Source organism: Lissotriton helveticus, chromosome 11 (assembly GCF_964261635.1).
Source record: "Lissotriton helveticus chromosome 11, aLisHel1.1, whole genome shotgun sequence".
NCBI lineage: Eukaryota > Metazoa > Chordata > Amphibia > Caudata > Salamandridae > Lissotriton > Lissotriton helveticus.
The window spans coordinates 651323493-651346094 of record NC_136072.1 but is presented as its reverse complement, the minus strand read 5'-3'; the positions used below and the strand labels follow the sequence as shown (position 1 = coordinate 651346094).

Below are 22602 nucleotides of genomic sequence, written 5' to 3'. Positions count from 1 at the left end.
TCCCCTAGTCTGACTCCTGAAAAGCAGAGGGACTGCCACCAAGTGTTTGGGAAGTACTCCTCGCTGTTCTCCCTCATCCCTGGGCCACACACCTGGGTACCCATGATGTGGACACAGGAGACAACCTACCTGTCAAGAACAATTCTTAGAGGGTGGCTGTCAAGAGGAGAGCCAGCATTAATGGAGAGGTCTACAACTTGCTGGAATTGGGGGTGAAAGAAAGCCTCCAGTAGTCCCTGGTCTAGTCCTGCAGTTCTGGTACCAACAGCTGCCCTACCGGGCACCACTCCTAAACTCAGGTTCTGTGTGGAATATAGAGGGCTCAACTCAGTCACAAAGACATGCGCTTGTCCCATTTCCTGGGTTGATGAGCTGATTGACTGGTTAGGGGATGCCCAGTACTTAAGTACCTTTGATCTTATATCAGGGTACTGGCAGATCACCCTAACAGAGGAAGCAGAGGAGATCAGACTTCTCTGCTCTGGAGACCAATATCAGTTTAGAGTGATGCCATCTGGACACAAAAATGCCCGCCACCTTCCAGAGCTTGGTGAACCAGGACCTTCCTGGTATGGAGGTCTTCAGGGCTGCCTATCTGGATGACATAGCTGTCTACAATAGCAGCTGTAAGGACCACCTTTTTCACCTCAAGGAAGTGCGTTGGGCTCTGTGACAGGCAGGCCTGATTATCAAGGCAAGTGTCAGATAGTGCAGGGGTTTGTTGTGTACTTGGTACACCTGGTGGGCAGGGCTAAGGTGTAGCCCCCTCCAGGTCCAGATAGAAACTAACATGGCCCGGAAGCCCCTAAAAAACCCAGACTGAAGTCTGCGCATTCTTGGGCCTCACTGGGCACAATAGGAGGTTTGTCAAGGGATATGGCACAATCGTTGCCCTCTTGACAGAGCTGACTTCTAAGGAGCAGCCCAGAAATGTGATTTAGACAGAGGTATGCCAAAAAGTATTTGACTCCCTTAAGCAGGCCGTGTGCACAGCTCCTGTGCTCTCAAAGCCCCTGACTTCTCCAAGGAGTTTATCGTTCAAACAGATACCTCCGAACATGGCATCAGGGCAGTACTATCGCAGCTTGAGGAAGAGTGCCTAGACTAAGCTGTAGCCTTTATCTCTAGGAGGTTACTTCCCAGGGAACAAAGGTGGAGTGCTATAGAAATAGAAGCTTTTGCTGTGGCCTAAGTACTGATGAAGTTGAGGCCATACCTGTTTGCTACTGACTTCCTGTTTCAGACTGACCACAGGTCCTTCAGGTGGCTCATGCAAATGAGTGGAGAAAATCCAAAAATTGTTGAAGTGGTCCATTTCCCTAAAGGGCATGGACTTCAGGGTGAAACACAGACCAGGGGTCGGCCACTCCAATGCTAATGATCTATCCAGGTTTTTCCACCTTAGTGAAGAGAGCTCCCTAGAGGTTGGGTCGCTCTCCCCACTTTCAGCTGAGGGGGGACATGTGTTAGACCTGTCATACTTAGAGTGGTCTTCCCCCTCACTTTCTGCTTGCTTATCTCTTTTTGCTGATTCTTTTTGCTAGCCTTAGGACCCTGAGCACTTTATCACTGCGGATTAGTGCTAAAGTACATGTGCTTCTCCCCTAAACATGGTAACATTGGTGTATACACAATTGGCAGACTTAATTTACTTGTATTTCCCTTATGAAGTAGTATACCATATACCCGGGGCCTGAAAATTAAGTGCTACTAGTGAGCCTGCAGCACTGATTGTGCCACCTACACAAGTAGCCTTTTAAACCTGTCTCAGGCCTGCCACTGCAAGGCCTATGCATGCAGTTTACTGCCTCTTCTGCTTGGCATCTAAAACCTTTTTGCCAAGCCTTAAACTCCCCTTTTATTACACCTAAGTCACCCCCAAGGTAGGCCCTAGGCAGTCCATAGGGCAGGATGCTGTGGAAGTAAAAGGTAGGACATGTACTTTTACGTTTTGTCTGTCCTAGTTTTAAAAAACACCTACATTCGTTTTTCACTACTGTGAGACCTAGTCCTCTCATAAGTTAAAATTGTGAATTCCTTATTACACTGTTAAGCTGCAATTCCTTATTTCTAAAAAAGGGTAGCTGTGTCATGTTTTATATCTTTGGAATGGTATTAATACATCATCTTTACTGGTAAAGTTGGATTTAACATTACTATTTTAGAAATGCCACTTGTAGAAAGTGGACAATTCTCTGCTCTTACAGCTCTGAGTGCCTGCAGCCTGTCTCCAATACACGTCTGGGGTGGGTGACAGCCACACTTTTTACCTCTACACCAGGGATATCTAACCTTTTCTGCAGTGAGAGCTACTACAGATCAGTAAAATTGTTGTGAGCTACTGAAGGCCTAATGACTTGTGCATTGTTAGCAGACACCACTGTGGGGATGTATGAACATGTGTGTGAATGAATGAGATATAAGTGTAGGGGTGAAAGAGTCTGTGTCATGTGTACTTGTGGCACAGGGCACACCTTTTGCCATATGTGGCACTATTACATGTAAAACATGAAGAAAAAAAATGTATGGGAGAAATATAAGTTGCAGAAAAATGTTAAGCAAAAATGCTCCTGCGCTTGATGGAAAGTTTTTCTGCACTTTAAATGTCTCCCATTTAAAAAAAATGGCTGTATTTTTCAGTTATAAATATGACTGGGTGTCTACCAGCCACTGGCAGCAAGATGTTTGCTGTGTGTAAATGCAACACTTTGAAATGGGGTAAAATTCAAATGAAGAGTTAACTTTATATTTTTATGCATTATATAAAACTAATTCAATTTTCTCCCACGTCAAAGTGTCTTTACAAACAGTGGGCATTTTACAGTGACCTGTAAATATGAGGCCATATTTCTAACAGGAAAATACAGTCATGTGCATGAATGCAAGGAATTTAAAGTGAAGAAACAATACTCACAAAACATTAGGATTTAATTGGCTAAATTTAAAGTAGAGAAAAACATTAAGACATGTTTCATCATAGAAACATTTGACTTCACTATAAATTACTATAATTTAAAAGAAAATTACTGTAAACTTTCAGTTATAAATATGTCACTGTGTCTATCAGCCACTGGGAGCAAGATGCCTGATGTCTGTAAATCCAACACTTTAAAAGGGGAAGAAATTAAAATGAAGAGTTAACTCACTGATTAAGTTAACTCTTCATTTCATGTTTCTCTCATTTAAAAGCATTTAGAAACATCATTTTGTTCTCATGCTCTAATATTAAGTAGAGAACAACTTTTATTTAAGAGTTAAATACCTCAGTATTTCAATTCTGAACCTCTGTGGCCCACCTAGGTCATACATCTGAGCAGAGCATTGCTCATTGTCAGGCTCTGCTATCTGCAGCCTGATTGTTAGAAGCGGCTGTCTCTAGTTGGCAGAGGTATACACTTCTGACAAATAGGGACACACCTTCTCTAGTCAGGGCAAGGGGATCACACACTTAGATAACCCCTGCTCACCCCCTTGGTAGCTTGGCAAAGCAGACAGGCTTATCTCAGAGGCAGTGCGTTAAGCATTTATGACCACATACAGTAATAAAGTGAATACACTACAAATGGACACGACACAGTAGTATTATAAAAATAAGAATTTTTATATAAGGCTTAGCACAAGACCAAATAACGACAAAAATATACCACAATCTTAATAAATACTCTTGGAAGGAAAAATAATAGTTCAAGCGTAGTTTCTTCTTAGCACACAGTCTTTAGTATCAAAAGCAACTCTTCTTCTTTAAAACACAGTTCTTGGCAACAATGTAACCCACACGGGAGTCACACGACGTCGAGGCAAAGTTAATCCAAAGGTTCGGCGTCGACCGCGAGGAGCGCTACGTCGAGCCCGGAGTCGCACAGACCCCAACCACACAGTACCTTGGAAAAGTGAAGCACTCGATGATCAGCGGCGTCGAGATGTCCGGCGTCGCGTCTTCGGCGTCGATCGGGCCTCGGAGTCGGGGCGATCTGCAGCGGCATCGACCGAAGTCAGGCAGGAGCAGCGCTCACGAGATGAAGCAGGATACGGCGTCGTCGATGTCGATGTTGCAAGAGCGAGCAACGCTCACGGCGTCGAGAGGGCTCGAAGACGATGCAATCAGCAGCGGTGCAGACACGAGGTCACTTGGAGCTGGAGCCGAACTCACTACTCACTGGCGTTGTTGCTGGCGTCGATCGGGCCCGGCGGCCGGCGTCGAGGAAGCGGGACACTGGAGCCGTTACTCACGATGTCAAGCTGGATTCGGCGGCGTCCGTCGGCGTCTAGATTGCTGGATTCTTTCAGAGGTGCTGGATTCACAAGTTCCAGCAAACAGCACTTTAAGCAGATGAAGTCCTTTAGCCCTGTGACTTCAACAGGAGACTGGCACTCTTCCAGCCCTTGGAGATTTTCTTAGCAAAGATTGAGAGTACACACACAGTTCCTCTCTCCTGGTTCCTTGGCAAAAATAAAGAAGCAATGCAGGATTCCCCCAACAAACAGCACTCTTGCAGAAGGGGTAGGCAGTCCTTAGATCAGCAGGCTTCTTGTCCTTGGTTCAGGTTTCCTTGTCAGAAGTGATCTAAATTCTTGGTTCAGGGGTCCTTCTCTTATACCCCTTTTTGGCTTTGATCCCTTTGTCCATGCAGGGGAATTTCCCCCCATCTTGGGTTTGTTGTGGGTGTTGCCAGGCCGAAGCACCTGGCCTATTCACTGTGCAGGGCAGAGTCCTCAGCCGCCCAGCAGGAGCGGAGCCAGCATTGTCACTGGCAGGGGCAGGGCCATCAGTTGCCCGGCAGGAGGTGGGCCAGGAAAGTCCCAGGCAGGCACAGAGTCATCAGTTGCCTGGCAGGGGGGCAGAGCCAGCATTGTATCAGGCAGGGCAGGCTATCGGGAGCTACTCTTCCCCTACTCTCAATGCAAATGCCCCACTCACCCCACACTGACTCATTCAGACCTCTGGAGCCACCCAGCTCCTGTCACACGCACACCAGAACCAGCAGAGACCGGTAGACAGTTGGACAAGAAAATAGCTACTTTCTAAAAGTGCTATTTTCAAACACAGAGTCCAAAAACCATCCACACAAACGGATGCGTTATTAAACCCTGAGTTCAAGGATACCAAACTTGACATTGCACCATGCTCCCCGAGCCCGCTAGGATTATAGCATTAATAATCCTGGCAGCCCATTCTAACTGATGGAGAGCAGGTTACCTTACACTAGTGAAAAACTAATATGGCTGTAATTCACTATTAGGACATGCCAACCTTGTCAGGCTTGTCCTACCTTATGCTTACAATGCACCCTGCCCGTGTGCCTACCATAGGGGTGACTAACATGAAGTTATGGGAAGGTTTAGGGACTGGCAAGTAGGTGTACTTGCGCAGTCTGCGTGACAGTACCAGACTGCACGTGGTCTAGCAATGGTAGACCTTCAGACATACTTTTACTAGGCCGCTCTTGTGGGTGGCACAACACGTGCTGCAGGCCCACTAGCAGCATTTGTATTTACAAGCCCTGGCACTCCTGGTGCACTCTACTAGGGACTGACAGTAAACCAAATAAGCCAAACATGGAATTCAATCAATACAGCAATTTCATATAGGGAGCACTTGCACTGTGGCACTGATCAGCAGTGGCACAGTGCCCAAAGCATTTACCAGCAAAAACATCGTAAACAGAGGAGGCAAACAGACAAAATGGAGGAGAGACTCATGCCAATGATGCCAGGTCTAACACGTGTCCCCTCCAGCTGAAATGTGGGCAGAACTACCCTTACCCTAGGGAGTCCTCATCACTAAGGCGGAAAAATCTGGACAGACCATCAGCATTGGCGTGATCTGTGCCAGGGCGGTGTTCCACCGTGAAGTCCATCCCCTGTAGGGAAATGGACCACCTCAACAGCTTTGGATTCTCACCCCTCATCTGCATCAACCATCTGAGGGGCCTGTGGTCTGTCTGAACCCGGAAGTGAGTCCCAAACAGGTAGGGTCTTAGCTTCTTCAGCGCCCAGACCACAGCAAATGCTTCTCTCTCTATCGCACTCCACCTCTGTTCCCTGGGAAGTAACCTCCTACTGATGAAGGCTACAGGTAAGTCTCGGCCCTCTTCATTCACCTGAGCTAGAACAGCCCCCACGCCATGCTCTGAAGCGTCCGTCTGGACAACAAATTCTTTAGAAAAGTCGGGTGCCTGGAGTATGGGTGCTGTGCACATTGCAGTTTTCAGGGTGTCAAAGGCCGTCTGACAGGCGTCAGTCCAGATTACAAGTCGTGGCTGCTTCCTGGAAGTCAGCAAAGTCAAGGGGTGCACAATGTTACCATAATCCTTGACGAACCTCCTGTAATAACCCGTGAGACCCAAGAAGGCTCTCACCTGAGTCTGGGTTTTGGGCGGTGCCCATGCCAGGATGGTATCAATCTTGGGTTGCAGGGGGGCCACCTTGCCGCTCCCTACTTGGTGCCCCAAGTACACCACTGAACCCTGCCCAATCTGGCACTTACTGGCTTTGATTGTGAGGCCTGCTCTGCGCAGGGCCAACAACACTTCCTGGAGGTGGAGCAAGTGTTCCTCCCAGCTGGCGCTGAACACTGCGAAGTCGTCCAGGTAGGCGGCACTGAAATCCTCCAGTCCAGCCAAGACCTGGTTGACCAACCTCTGGAAGGTGGCAGGGGCATTCTTCATCCCAAAGGGCATAACCCGGAACTGGTAGTGCCCATCTGGTGTGGAGAATGCTGACCTCTCTTTTGCCCCATCAGTCAAGGCGATCTGCCAGTACCCAGACGTTAGATCAAACGTACTAAGGTACCGGGCAGCCCCCAACCGATCTATGAGCTCATCAGCTCTGGGGATGGGGTGCGCGTCAGTCTTGGTGACTGAATTGAGTCCTCGGTAATCCACACAGAACCGAAGTTCCGGTGAAGCACCAGGCGCTGCAGCCTTTGGGACCAAGACCACTGGGCTGGCCCAAGGACTGCTAGAGGACTCAACCACCCCTAAGGCAAACATTTTGGAGACCTCCTCCTTGATGTATGCTCTGACCTTGTCAGTCACTCTGTAAGCCTTGTGCTTCACAGGAGTGCTGTCCCCGGTGTCCACATCATGGACACACCACTGAGTGACACCAGGAATCAAGGAAAACAGATCAGGGAATTGTCCCAACAAATGGCGACAATCCTGCTGCTGTTCAGGGGTCAGTGTGTCAGAGAGGACAACACCATCCACTGACCCATCTTGCTCTTTTGCATACAGGAGGTCAGGAAGAGGCTCACTCTCCTCCTCCATTCCAGCATCTGTAGCTAGGAGCATGCCCACTTCGGACCTTTCTAAGTGGGGCTTCAAACGGTTGACATGCAGGACCCGCAAGGGGTTCCTGGGAGACTTCAAATCCACCAGGTAGGTGACATCGCTCTTCTTCTCCACAACCTCGAATGGTCCAGTCCACCTGTCCTTGAGCGCACAAGGTTCCACAGGGGACATGACCCAAACTTTCTGTCCAGGCTGAAGCTCTACCAGAGTGGCCCTCTGGTCGTACCACCGCTTCATCTCCTCCTGGCTGGCCTCCAGATTTGCCTGAGCAAGATCCCTGAAGCGCCTAGTCTGGTTCCTAAAGGCCAGCATGTAACTATATACATCCTGGGGAGGTTTCCTGGGAGATTGCTCCCAGCCTTCTTTGACCAGACTTAAAGGTCCTCTTACCGGGTGACCATACAAAAGCTCAAAGGGGCTGAACCCTAGAGACTTCTGTGGCACCTCACGGTAAGCAAACAACAGGCATGGCAAGAGGACGTCCCATTTACGCCTCATTGGTTCTTCAAGACCCATAATCATGCCTTTAAGGGTACGGTTGAATCTTTTAACCAACCCATTACCTTGAGGGTGGTAAGGAGTGGTGAACTTATAAGTTACCCCACACTCCTTCCACAGAGACTTCATATAGTTGGAAATGAAGTTGGTGCCCCGGTCTGACACCACCTCTCTGGGGAACCCCATTCGGGAGAAAACACCCATTAGTGCCCGTCCCACCACGGGGGCAGTCACTGTCCTGAGAGGGATGGCTTCCGGGTACCGTGTGGCATGGTCCACCAAGACCAGGATGAACCTGTTGCCCAGGGCTGTCTTGGGGTCCAGTGGCCCAACAATGTCAATCCCCACCCGGTCAAAGGGGGTACTGACCACGGGAAAAGGTTGGAGGGGAGCCTTCTGCTTCCGCCCGCTTTTCCCACTTGCCTGGCAAGTCTGACAGGTCTTGCACTGGATGTCCACATCCCTTCGCATCTGAGGCCAATAGAAATGGGTGACAAGCCGGTCATAGGTCTTGTCCTGCCCCAGATGTCCAGCTAAAGGAACGTCATGAGCCAAACCCAGTAGGAAGGCTCTGAAGCGCTGGGGTACCACCAGCACACGGGCTGACCCAGGCTCAGCAGCCTTAGGCTCGCTATACAGGAGGTCGTTCTCCCAGTACACAAAATGTGACCCTGACTGATCACCTGAGGTTTGGGCTGAGGCCTGCTGCCTCATACCCACAAGAGAAGGGCACACTTTCTGTTCTGCACAGAATTCCTCCCTGGAGGGACCACCATCCTGCTGCCAATGGGTCAGCTCGGGCAGGTCTCCCAGTTCGGCAACTTGTTCACCTGTGGGTTCCAGGGCATCCCCCTCGAGGTCTGCCTCCTCCTGGACCACGGGAACTACGGGGGACGGTTTCCCGCGCCCCCTGCCTCTTCTCTTTACAGCTGGGTCCTGGGCCATACTTTCAGGCTCCAGAACCCCATCAACACCCTTACTTGCTGTCATGGATCGAGTGGTTGCACACACCCACTCTGGCACACCCAACATTTTCAAATGGGTCTCCCTCTCCACCTTAGCCCAAGGGGAGTCTTCTAAATCGTTGCCCAGGAGACAATCAACAGGCATGGCGGGCCTCACAGCAACCTGAAGAGTACCCGAAACTCCCCCCCATTCAAAGGAAACTTGAGCTACCTCACACTCTTTCTGGGAGTTGTCAGCAGCTATCACAGGGTAGAATGCGTGGGGAACAACCTGCTCTCTGGACACCAAGTGACACTTGACAGCTGTCACACTCGCTCCGGTGTCTCTGAGAGCTTCCACTCTATGGCCATTAATGGTCACCCACTGCCTATATTTTTTAGTGTTACTAGGCAGAGGGGGTGGAGGGACCAATTCCATGTCTCCTAGAGAGACCAGGGACATCTCCGCGGGACCCTCCCCACCATGGGCAACCATCTCCTCCCCTCCCAGAGCTACACTAGCCAACTGACGGGGTGGTGCACTGGGTAGTGCACCAGACTTCTTCAAGGGACACTGAGGGTCATAAAAACGGTGTCCCACCTGCTTACAAACGAAGCAGGTCAGGGGGCCCCTATGACCAGGTTTACCTGGCGGGACCTCTGATTTCTTCACAGGGGGAGGCTGGGAACCCTTCCCTTGGTTCCCTTGGGAATTACTTTGGGGCCCTTTCTGGAACTCCCTCTGTTTACCCTTGTCCCCCCCACTCTTCTGCTGGGGACCCTGCCCACCTTTGGCTGAGTCTCCCACTGGACCCTTGTGGACCCTGGTACTGACCCAGCGGTCCGCCTCTTCAGCAAGTTTTCTAGGGTTAGATATCTTGCTATCAATAAGGTGCTGGCGCAGCTCTGGAAAACAGTTATTAGACAAGTGCTCCCAAGCAAACAAATCATAAAGAGCATCATAACTTTCCACTTTGCTGCCCTTTACCCAACCATCCATGGCTCTGCAAAAAAATGACACATATTCAACCCACGTAGTACCAGGCAACTTCTTACATTCTCTAAAGGCCTGTCTGTACTTTTCTGGGGTTAGGCCATACCTTAACATTAAAGCATCCTTCATATGAGCATAAGACGTCCTATTCTCAACAGGCATGTCTAACAGGGTATCTCTTCCCTCATTCACAAAGCGACCCCACAACCCCGCTCCCCAATCCTTCTCAGGGACCCGGTGGGCCAACAATGCTAACTCATATGCTTTAAACCACTGACCAATATCCTCATTCTTCTGAAAATCTTTGATCACATCTTTGGGAAAATAAAACCTACTTTCTGCAGGCACAGATGGGACGCTGCCACCAGAGGGATTCAATTCTAACTCCTTAGCTTTGAGCTCCATGTCCCTCACCATTCTCTCACGCTCAAAAGCTAACTTCTCTCTTTCAAACTCTAATCTCTTGATCTCCAAATCAGCTTCTCTCCTGCCTCTTGCATTCTCTATCTCCAACTGCCCATTTATCTTAAGTTTTGCCATTTCCACGTTGTAGGCTCGCTCCTTCGCCCTTTCTTCTCTTTCTTCAGGGGAAAGACCTTTGGAGGAAACACTGCTGCCAGGAGGGGATACAGGCCCAGTCACGGGCACTTCCTCCTCCCCTTCCTCTGTCGGTACCACCACCGGGGCAGAGGGGTCTCTGGCCTCTAACCAGGCCTCCAATGCTTTGGAATAGTCTCCTTTCCGGGAGATGCCTTTGGTAGGAACTTGAAACTGCTTGCAAAAGTATTGCAGTTGCTTCTTTTCGTATGTCCCTATCTTGGCTCTATCAAATTCCTCCACAACAACAACAAGGGGAGTGACTCCGGTATCACTCATGGTTAAAACTGGCAGTTCCAAAAATCAAGCTTCAGGAAAAGCGGAGAACAAAAATAGAATATCCAACCAAAACAGATTGTGGCTGCGCTATGGTCTGCTTTCACTATGTAGCGCACACTAATCACTGCACATGGGTCATAAATGCAAAGTTCAAATCCTCACCGCTGACCCACCAATGTTAGAAGCGGCTGTCTCTAGTTGGCAGAGGTATACACTTCTGACAAATAGGGACACACCTTCTCTAGTCAGGGCAAGGGGATCACACACTTAGATAACCCCTGCTCACCCCCTTGGTAGCTTGGCAAAGCAGACAGGCTTATCTCAGAGGCAGTGCGTTAAGCATTTATGACCACATACAGTAATAAAGTGAATACACTACAAATGGACACGACACAGTAGTATTATAAAAATAAGAATTTTTATATAAGGCTTAGCACAAGACCAAATAACGACAAAAATATACCACAATCTTAATAAATACTCTTGGAAGGAAAAATAATAGTTCAAGCGTAGTTTCTTCTTAGCACACAGTCTTTAGTATCAAAAGCAACTCTTCTTCTTTAAAACACAGTTCTTGGCAACAATGTAACCCACACGGGAGTCACACGACGTCGAGGCAAAGTTAATCCAAAGGTTCGGCGTCGACCGCGAGGAGCGCTACGTCGAGCCCGGAGTCGCACAGACCCCAACCACACAGTACCTTGGAAAAGTGAAGCACTCGATGATCAGCGGCGTCGAGATGTCCGGCGTCGCGTCTTCGGCGTCGATCGGGCCTCGGAGTCGGGGCGATCTGCAGCGGCATCGACCGAAGTCAGGCAGGAGCAGCGCTCACGAGATGAAGCAGGATACGGCGTCGTCAATGTCGATGTTGCAAGAGCGAGCAACGCTCACGGCGTCGAGAGGGCTCGAAGACGATGCAATCAGCAGCGGTGCAGACACGAGGTCACTTGGAGCTGGAGCCGAACTCACTACTCACTGGCGTTGTTGCTGGCGTCGATCGGGCCCGGCGGCCGGCGTCGAGGAAGCGGGACACTGGAGCCGTTACTCACGATGTCAAGCTGGATTCGGCGGCGTCCGTCGGCGTCTAGATTGCTGGATTCTTTCAGAGGTGCTGGATTCACAAGTTCCAGCAAACAGCACTTTAAGCAGATGAAGTCCTTTAGCCCTGTGACTTCAACAGGAGACTGGCACTCTTCCAGCCCTTGGAGATTTTCTTAGCAAAGATTGAGAGTACACACACAGTTCCTCTCTCCTGGTTCCTTGGCAAAAATAAAGAAGCAATGCAGGATTCCCCCAACAAACAGCACTCTTGCAGAAGGGGTAGGCAGTCCTTAGATCAGCAGGCTTCTTGTCCTTGGTTCAGGTTTCCTTGTCAGAAGTGATCTAAATTCTTGGTTCAGGGGTCCTTCTCTTATACCCCTTTTTGGCTTTGATCCCTTTGTCCATGCAGGGGAATTTCCCCCCATCTTGGGTTTGTTGTGGGTGTTGCCAGGCCGAAGCACCTGGCCTATTCACTGTGCAGGGCAGAGTCCTCAGCCGCCCAGCAGGAGCGGAGCCAGCATTGTCACTGGCAGGGGCAGGGCCATCAGTTGCCCGGCAGGAGGTGGGCCAGGAAAGTCCCAGGCAGGCACAGAGTCATCAGTTGCCTGGCAGGGGGGCAGAGCCAGCATTGTATCAGGCAGGGCAGGCTATCGGGAGCTACTCTTCCCCTACTCTCAATGCAAATGCCCCACTCACCCCACACTGACTCATTCAGACCTCTGGAGCCACCCAGCTCCTGTCACACGCACACCAGAACCAGCAGAGACCGGTAGACAGTTGGACAAGAAAATAGCTACTTTCTAAAAGTGCTATTTTCAAACACAGAGTCCAAAAACCATCCACACAAACGGATGCGTTATTAAACCCTGAGTTCAAGGATACCAAACTTGACATTGCACCATGCTCCCCGAGCCCGCTAGGATTATAGCATTAATAATCCTGGCAGCCCATTCTAACTGATGGAGAGCAGGTTACCTTACACTAGTGAAAAACTAATATGGCTGTAATTCACTATTAGGACATGCCAACCTTGTCAGGCTTGTCCTACCTTATGCTTACAATGCACCCTGCCCGTGTGCCTACCATAGGGGTGACTAACATGAAGTTATGGGAAGGTTTAGGGACTGGCAAGTAGGTGTACTTGCGCAGTCTGCGTGACAGTACCAGACTGCACGTGGTCTAGCAATGGTAGACCTTCAGACATACTTTTACTAGGCCGCTCTTGTGGGTGGCACAACACGTGCTGCAGGCCCACTAGCAGCATTTGTATTTACAAGCCCTGGCACTCCTGGTGCACTCTACTAGGGACTGACAGTAAACCAAATAAGCCAAACATGGAATTCAATCAATACAGCAATTTCATATAGGGAGCACTTGCACTGTGGCACTGATCAGCAGTGGCACAGTGCCCAAAGCATTTACCAGCAAAAACATCGTAAACAGAGGAGGCAAACAGACAAAATGGAGGAGAGACTCATGCCAATGATGCCAGGTCTAACACTGATAATAATGTAAAATCAACATAGCCATTAAAAGAAAAAACACAACACTTATTTATTGTAATTCTTAGTTAAAACTGTACTAAAGGCTGGGAGCTACTATGAAGGGTTCTGCAAGCTACTGGTAGCTTGTGATTGACTGGTTGGAGACACCTGCCATAGACAGCCACAAACACAGGAAGGTTAGGTCTGTCTGAGCACCCATCAGCATTCTGATGGCTCATCCTGAGAACGAAGAGAGGGAGGAGCTGATACTTGCACCTGAATTGCTAGTGTCCTGTTCCCAGAGAAAAAGGGCTGAGTACCCCCTACTGATAGTCTGGAGCCAGGGCTGGGAAGAAAGGACCACTGTGCACTTTAAAGACCCTTCTTTGAAGTTACCCCCGTTTCAAAGGCATAACTGGGTATAAGTACTGGGTCTCTGACACCACCAAATCAGACACTTCTAGACTTACAACTGGACTCTGTCAGAAGAACTGCTGTGCTGCATCGAGGACTGACACTCTGCTGAACTGCTGACCTGGAAGGCCTGCTTTTATAATGTGCTGCCCTGCTGCTCTCTGACCTTGCTGAGGACAGCTGGACTCTGCCTTACACCAAAGTGACTACCGTTGCTTGAGAGTCAGGGATATCAAAGTCTCTAGCCCTACACCTGTGCCTGGTTCACTGGAAGTGGACCCAGATACTTGGCCCAGAGAAATCGATGCATGTCCAATCTATGTGTAGCAGAACCAGTGCATCGACCCTGTTGCAGAAGTAGAATCGGCATATAGCACTCGGCACCAAGACATCACCTTAAGAGCCCCGACGCATCAGAACCATGCATCATCACCGCAGCAGTGTGGAGAGATCATTGCATCCCTGTTGGACCCGGGGTCACCAGTCCACCTGGGGTAGCTTGGCTCGAGTGGGAAGGCCTAACTTCAAGGCAAAAGTGTTATGCTTGCGTCACACGCACCCAGTAACCCAGCGACCCTCGACTTGAAAAATGACACTACACCTTTTGTTAGAAAAGAATAGAGTGCTTTATAAAAGTTCCTTAATTTAGCTTACTTCGTTAGCAATGTATCACATTAAGCACTTCCACATTTGATTACCTGAATCAATAAGAGCCCAACATTGCATTTAGTTAAAGAACCTTTTCCCCAGAGGAAATGAGTTCAACAAATCCATTTAGTACTCTAGATTTCAGGCAATTACTTTGCAGTTTAAATAAAAATAAGCAGCAAGAAAACAAAATGCATCTACTCAGTGAAGCAAGATTGGGCATTACTACAGTAAGGAAACCATGTTGCATATCTCTTTTTGTAAGATTGGTAGATTCGTTAATGAAGCAGGTTCCAGAGTTATATACTCCCGGAAAGACAAGAACGTGCATTAAATTCAGTCAGTAACCATGCACTTGATCTGGTCCTGCAATGCCCTGGCTTCTGTTTAGCTTTAGTCTTGAGCCAGCAGCAGTTCTACGGATGGCAGATCCCTAGATCCAGTAGGGTAGTTTTTATCAGTTCAAGCTCCCTTGGCTTACATTACATCTGCTATCAGGGTTCAGGAGAATAGGCCATTCACTAGGCCCCGCAGAGATTTCTCCGGCTTTGTGTCCCGCACCAGCCCCCAAATCCCTGCTTACTTGTGGCTTGCAGTTATTGATGACAGTTATCGCCGTCACAGGCAGCTGGGGGAGCTTACCCCCTCACCGGCAGTCTCTTATTCAAACGTCCGCTCCCTCGCAGGCAAGGCCCGCTTACACACCGGGCCTGCGCTGGGGAGAGGACGTTTCCGCTACAATGCCCAAGTGAGTTTACCGTGCCTTAGCCACCTACACAGGCAGCCACTCCTCTCCGCTGAACAGCCGCGCTCTACTGGGCCTGCGCGGGATCGAGGTGTCTTCAACGCGGCGCCGCCCCCTCAGAGAAGCCGTCGAGCCCTCCATTGAGCCTGCGCCAAGGGAAAGACGTCTCAATGCCGCGCCGCCCCCTCAGGGAAGATCTCCTCAGCGAGGAGCAGCTGCACCAGCGTCGGATCGATTTCCAGTTCCTCTCCCCGGGGACGGAAATCACGTTGCCCAAAGGTGAGCACACCTAAACTCACTGCCCCACCAAAGCTTTACAGGGCCCCAGCAAGATCGTCTCAAGGTGGAAGGAGGGGGGAGGGGGGGGAGGGGGTTAGTGGTGGTGTCTCTTCTCAGCGCTCCTCAGCACAAGAAGGTTGGACAGGCACTCACCATCTACAATTCCGCAGAAGCGGTGTCGCTAGCGAGGAGGGAGGGCAGTTCTCAAAGACCCTTTTTGTTACTCATAGTTATCCAGTGCTCACAGGACAACTCTCACACCCACAGGACAACGAGACAGTACTTTTTAAACAGCCCGAGTCCCTACAGTTACTTTGGGACAATACAGTGAAAAATGACAGCTTCTTCCTTAGTGTGGAGACACCAGGGCGAGGTTCATCTAGTTAACCCCTAGGCAGGGTCAGGTCTATGGGTAGAGGGGCGATGATAGCGGCAAGGAAGCAACCCTCAGAAGTAGTCAACCCACTCAGTGCCCTATCCCCCTGACGCCACAACCTGCACTCCAGCCAGCCTCACGATGCTCAAAATGGCCGCCCAGCACCCTTCCTTATATAGCCTAGGCCCAGGTCACTAGAATGGGCCGGAAGGTTCTAGATCCCTCTAATGCTAACCAATGGGCCAGGCTCTGAGGTAAAACTTTGACAGTTGGCAGGCCACAATTTTGAGAAGGAACACCTACTCTTCCTCCATTTTAGAGGGGCACCTGCACCTCATTACTAATTGGTAATAATGAGGCACCCAGAGTCCTATGGTCAACACCCAAAAATTACAGTGGACACAAAATTAGAAGGCAAAAAGGGGAGAAAAATAAGGAGGGACCACCCTAAGGGCTGACAGGTCTAACAATCCCCTCGACTGAGCGTAGAAACCCGGCGCATCGCAATTGGAACTAGCACAACTCGGCTCTGTGCTTTTTCTACGAAACGGACTCATCCTCACCACTGCGGGATTGACATCGATGCATTGCTCGAATGTGCCCAGCATCTTGCTGTTGCGACCAGGATTAGGTACTTTGTTTGCTGGGGCTTCAGTTGGTCCTGTAGCCAGCCTGCGTTTCATCGCAGTCGGCTTGAACTATTGACTTTGCCCCAATCCAGCGTGACCTGATAACCCCCATTGATGCTTATTGCTTCTAGGGCTAGGGCTGGAATAAATAACTCCTTTTCCCGTTGATGGGGGGGGAAGTAGCTCTGAGACTGGTAGGCTCCACTCAGCTGGTAGTCAAGACGAGATTCACGTACCTGGGTATCCAGATATCCACGAAAGAAGAAGACTGTTAGACATGGGATCCCTGGCTGGCCAGGACTTGCGCCAAAGTCAGTCAGAGACCACCACTTCCACGTCAGGGCAAGGGAGTTACACGCCAAGATAACCCCTGCTCACCCCCTTGGTAACGTAGCACGAGCAGTATGGCTAAACTCGGAGGCAATGTGAGTTAAGTGTTTGCGCATGCACCCCCAGCAACAACACCCAAGGCCCACAACAAAGGAAACTCCACACAAGGTTATATATAAAAATAGCCTTTGTATTATACCAAAACACATTAGATAAAAAACACACACTTTACAATGTGCCAACAGGCACGGGCAGAATTTACAGGGGATATGTACAAGACAGGGCCACCTGGACCACTGTCAGGAATCAGCACTTTTAGAACTTAGCACTTGGTAGAATTAGTACTTAGAACATAAAATATTAATCACTGTAGCACACAACCAGTAACTACTGGTAACCAGGACCTCACTAGCACCACCTGTACTAGGAGAACAACCACCTAAGTATCACAATACCTGTAGGGGTATAGGCACATAACACATGATGCATAACATACATTCAGAGGTGTAAGAACATGGCACATGACGCATTAAAACACATTCAGAGGTGCAGGGAAGGAAAACACATGATGCCGTAAAACATTCAGAGGTGTATCAAAGAACACAATTGCGCAAAAATCACATTAGTCACCACCTGTGACTGTCCCTAGGCCAACTGGCCTTGTTGGGGCTAGGACGCCCTGTGTCCCAAAGTCAGCTGCCCACTAAGTGCTGGGCAGCTGTGAAGACAAGGATGGGGCCAACGCTGGAGCCTTGCAGGCTCTGCCTAACCAACTGTCCCCTTGGAGCCTCGCTGGGCTCATCACAAACAGAATGGCACTCAAGAGCCTCTCAGGGCTCGCAACTAAATATGGGCTGTGAGCCTCTCTGGGCTCTTAAACAACAATGGGGCGCCGTGAGCCTCTCGGGACTTGAAGAACAAATGGCACCCAAAAGCCTCTCAGGGCTTGCAAACAATGATGCCCCCTCGAGCCTCGTAGGCTCGTAAATACGAAGGGGCGCGCTGAGCCTCTCGGGGCTCCAGATGCACGCTGCGCCCGGGAGCCTCTGGGGCCCTAACACAAGGGCGCCCCTGTGACGTTGGAGTCCCGCTCTGGGGGACTCGAAAAGAACCAACTGCCCCCGGAGCCTCAACAGGTTCTACACACTGGAGGGGAGGGGCGGGCACCGGCAATGTGCCCCGACGCCCTCCTCCCCGACACTGCACTTCGGGTCCCACTCACCGGGTCTCCGTGCAGCGGCGGCTTCTCTGTGCGGCGGCAGCTCTGCACGAGGGCTCCCGCTCCTCGGGGGCTCTCTCCACACTTCTCCCTCTCTCTCCGGGGCTCTCCCTCGCTCTTGAGAGGCCCGGGGGGGAAGACCAGGCGCCGGCTCTCTCTTTCCACCGGAGCGCGGGGTGGGCTCCCGTCCGCTTCCGGTTACGGGGGCAACACTTCCGGGTCGCGCTGCAGCCAATAGCAGCGCGGCACTGGGGGAATGGAGGCGGGACTTCCGGGTCGCCGTAGGCAGCCCGGCGGCCTGGCATGGTCTCCTGGGCTGCGGCGGTGATTTCAACACGGGGTGAGCTCCTGTGTTAATTAAATATAAAGCGAGGTGGGCACTCGTAAATAAATAACGAACGCAGCCAAAGAGGGGCAATGCGCCGAAAATCGGCAAAACGGGTCCAATGCCGGGTCGGCACCGGCTTTTACAAATAAAGCGCTCCCCAGCGCTACAAGCCAAAATAAAGCGCTCTTATGCGCTAGAAGCAGAACAAAGCGCTCCCAGGCCCTAGGAGGAAAATGCAAGCGCTTCCAGGCGCTGGGGGTATCAAAAGCCCAGGGACCAGCACAAAAGCTCCCTAGGCAGATAGGGGGGGCAAGGCTGGGCCCAGAGCCAGCTCACTGGGCCGCCAGGCCGGGAGGCAATGCAAGTGGCGGTCGTCCTGCCCAGCAACAGCAGCAGCCCCCTCAGATAAGATCCTGGAGGAGAACAAATTGTAAGGGGACACAGCCCCTTCTTATACTACTAAATCCTTTGTCTGTAGGTGCAGGGTGGGGGAGAAACCAGTCGCAGCAGGTTTTGGGATCACCCTTGATGGCTCAACCACCCCTTTCATTCACTAGGGAGGCTAGGGTCGTTAGACGCACCACAGGGGGCGGAGCCAGCATTGTGTGGGGAAAGCCCAGCCCCATTCCGGAGCCAGGTGCAGCCCTCCCTCACATCACTCATGCTGGTCTCTCCACTCACTCCTGGGCAGACCCATCCAGACTTCCTGGAGCCAGGCTCCCCAGCCAGCTTCAGCCAATCACGCGCCAGCATACTCACTGCACAGACAGGCACATGTCTAGAAGTGGCACTTCCATACTAGACACACACGCCGCATACATCATTTTGCAGAATTCAATCACACGAGTCCGCACATACCAGACTCGAGCCTGTACACCCCACGCATCAGGAACTACCAGGGACACATACATTCCCCATGCATTCCTATGGGAGGGCAAGCCTATCTCACCACATGCACTCAAAGTGCACACGCACTTTCCACTGGGACACAGTGAAAGTGCGCAGAACCCAAAAATCACCATCACCAGGTCACCATTAAAAGCAAAAAGTTTAGGGGTGAACCTGCCAGAAGGGCCAAGTCCAACAAAGACTTTCTAGAAAATAATATATATCCCCAAATGCAGCGACTAGGGAACGATGTGGAACATTGGTGGAAATTGCTGGTGTTCTTAATGGGCAGGGCAGTCGTTTTTAAAATGATGGCCAAGCCTATGTTGCTATACATATTACAGAACACCCCGTACAATATACCTAAGAAGGTGTTTTGAGAAATTAATATTGAATTGCGAAAACTCCTCTGGGATGGAGGTAGCTTTAGAATCGCTCCCTGTAAGCTTCAGAGGGGAGTATACGAGGGAGGGCTTGCAGTCCCGGACATATGCAGATACTACTGGGCCTCACAGTTGATAATAGTGAATGACTGGGCATTTACATATCGTGGGGATCCAGCTTCAGAGTAGATCACTGGGCTATGGGTGAAAGGGGATACCTGGCAGCCATATCCAGCAGACGGAAGGAAAAGCAGCTCCCCCACAAACTCAGAGGGTAGTGCAAGCTTGAAGAGATGTGTTAAAGCATAAAGGCTGGGAAGGGAAATTGACTGGGAGAACTCCATTGTGGGACAGTGACCAGCTGGCGGAAGTGGGAGCCCTAAGAGAATTCTTTAAAAATTGGGAAATGCTGGGAATTGAAAGGTTAGAGGGTGTAAGGAGGGGACAAGGACAGCTCTCCTTTGAGGAATTAAAACGTGAATATGAAATGGCTGAGACAGAAAGATACCGATATATGCAACTAGGCCATGCCATTCGCCACTATATCAGAGAGGGGGAGACTCTTCCTGACTACTCGCCATTAGAGGATAGGTTATTGATGGTCCCAATGCTTGCACAGGCCACTTCATTAACATACAGGAAAATAATGTACAACTCATCCAATCCGGTGGACACCTTGAGGGCAGGTAGCGCTGGGACTTTTGGAGAAGGATGACTAGGAGGAGGCAGTGCAGAGCCCACATGAAGTAGCTATAAGGGCCCGATTTCATCTAGTCCAGCTATGTATACTCCATTGGTCCCATGCATCTAGAACACTGCTGCATCAAATGGGGCGGCGTGATGTTTCTAGATATTGAGTGAGAGGATGTAGTGAAACTGGTTCCTTCTTTCACATCATATGGGAATGTATATATATTCAAGTTTTCTGGAAGGGGGTGACAAGAGTTATGACCGAAGTCACTGAATGGAAAATCCCAACAGAACCGAGATGGTTAATAGCTATGCGTTACGGGAAAAGAAAAATGGCCCAAGTACACATTAATATGGCTGAAAGTAGGAGCAATGGTGGTGGCAAAAAGGAATATAGCCAAAAGATGGGGAGTGAGCCAGACACCAGTCCTGCGGAAATGGGAAACTGACTTGGACTGGTGTTCAGGGGCAAATAAGGTAATCTACAGAGCCAGAGGATGCCCACAAAAATGGAGGAAAGTTTGGGGTAGGTTGAGTAAATATAGGGGATACTGAAAGAGAGGGAGGGGAAAACAGAAATAGGACTGTGTGTAATGGTGGATTAGGGGGGATACTGAGCTTTGCGAGCTCCTTGAAACAAGGGTCTTTTTTAGTAGTATGGCAACACAAAAGCGATGTATGTCTATTCCTAGTATTATAAGAGCAAATACGTACAGAGCAACGGTTTAATAAAAAGTGTTTTAAAAAAGAGAGAGAGAAGTATTTACAATAAGTACAGATTAGTAAGTAACTCTGCCGGTTTCATCAAATGTAAAAAATGGTCCATCAACAAGCACTTTCCATAACACTGTAACTGCGAATTAGGCGTCCGAGGGACACAGACACATTTCATGCTGTTTTGCTCTACAATTCTGTATGTAACTGTACGGAAGCAACTCTTCCATGCACTATCTTGGATGCATAACACCACAGCAGAAGCACGCCCTGAAGCGCAAATATGCAAAGTAAGACATATGCTCAGCCCTCACCGCATAAACGAGGGCAGGCGATTACCTGCTGATAAACAATTTCCATGAAATGATGATGTTTCACCAACATACTCGGCGGGACCCATAAATGGCGGTTGGGCATTAAGATGATGCGTAAACGCTCCATCGCTTCCAAACAAGGACCCCCTTAATGATATCAGTGAGTAATTTGCAAAATCCTCTTTAAGGTCAAATGTCTGTATTCACAGAGCCTAGTAGGCAGGTTAGAGATTTGTGCACTACCCGTTCCTTTTAGCGTAAATAGAGAAAGCTGCAGCAAGCTGCCTTCTATATTCGTTCCCCAGGACCCAAGATGATGCTCAAGACAAGTTAAATACTAGATCCATACATGGAGTAAAGTAATCATGCCCATCAAAATAACTCTAAAATGCACGCTGTCCAAGTTATTGCACACAAAATTATAACAAGAGTGTAACGTGAGGCCAAAGAAGTTTCTGGAACGGCACTGACCTGGTGGGTAATAGCGCAGCAAGAACCGCTTGAGTTTCATCCTCCCGCAGTAACACGCTGATCGACCGTAACCATGGAGACCAGCAAACACACGACGAGACAATGCGCAGAAGCGAAAGTAATACTTAGCCCCGCCCCGTTTCATTATTTTATACCGAAAACAGAAAAGGGACAGTCCACGTCTTCTGACGGCTGACGTTTTCGAAATATTCACGTACAGAAATGTTTCTCAATATGCTGCGAGTTGGGGGTTGATTCGTAAGACTACATCTTGTTTTGAAATATCATTACTACGAACATTTTCATATCAAATGTTCTCCTCTACGACGTAATAATTGGTTAAGCACACTGCAAGATGTCCACTTTGTTTGCGGAAGCTATTAGGACGTATTATCATTCTCGTTGAAGTCCATGTGTTTTCTTTTTCAGCATTCCCTATTTGAAGGTGAACCAACAGCGATACTATGTCCCAGCTGGAGGCTTGGATCCTGCTTCTCTTTCTTCGCTATTTATTTGAATTTTCACAGCAGCCAATCGTAGTAAACATATTAAAAAACTACATTTCCCATGATCCTTTAAGAACTCTGCCAAATGCCACGCATTACGCGACATCCTAGCACAGTTGAACAATGAATGAATGAATGAATTTTATTTTTTGCATAATTACTTAAAATTTTTGCAGAATTGCAGTGCATTATCCAGAATAACAATAAAAAATGTATCTATCGACATTATAAAACATTTATCTAAACAAGTATACCAGACATGCCAACCCTCCCGATTCGGGCGTGAGACTACCGATTTCAGGGCTAGTCTCCCGCCTCCCGCCTCCCGATTCCTGCAAGCAAAACCCCGATTCCTCGGGGGTTTCAGCTGACAGGGCTTAGTATTGTGTAACGGGCTAATTCTTCCAGAAAAGGTCAGAGGGGCGATGCAGGGGCTAGGAGGGGTGAAAAAAACTATTAAGCCTCATTAACAAGCGCATGGTCTTTTAAAGACCTGTGAAGTACTCGGGGCGGCTGTGTGTGTGCCCTCTTTCAGGGGC

The 22602-nt window shown here is 49.6% G+C and overlaps 1 protein-coding gene across 1 annotated transcript in view; it reads right to left on the bottom strand.

Moving 5' to 3' along the window:
- Window positions 1–21700, bottom strand: part of DAW1 (dynein assembly factor with WD repeats 1) — a 192097-nt gene extending 170397 nt beyond the window's left edge. Inside the window, exon 1 of the mRNA XM_078665688.1 lies at window positions 21558–21700. Within this exon, the coding sequence (XP_078521814.1) occupies window positions 21558–21597 (40 nt within the window). The 5' untranslated portion in view covers window positions 21598–21700. The remainder of the gene's footprint in view (window positions 1–21557) is intronic.
- Between the last annotated feature and the right edge of the window lie 902 nt (window positions 21701–22602).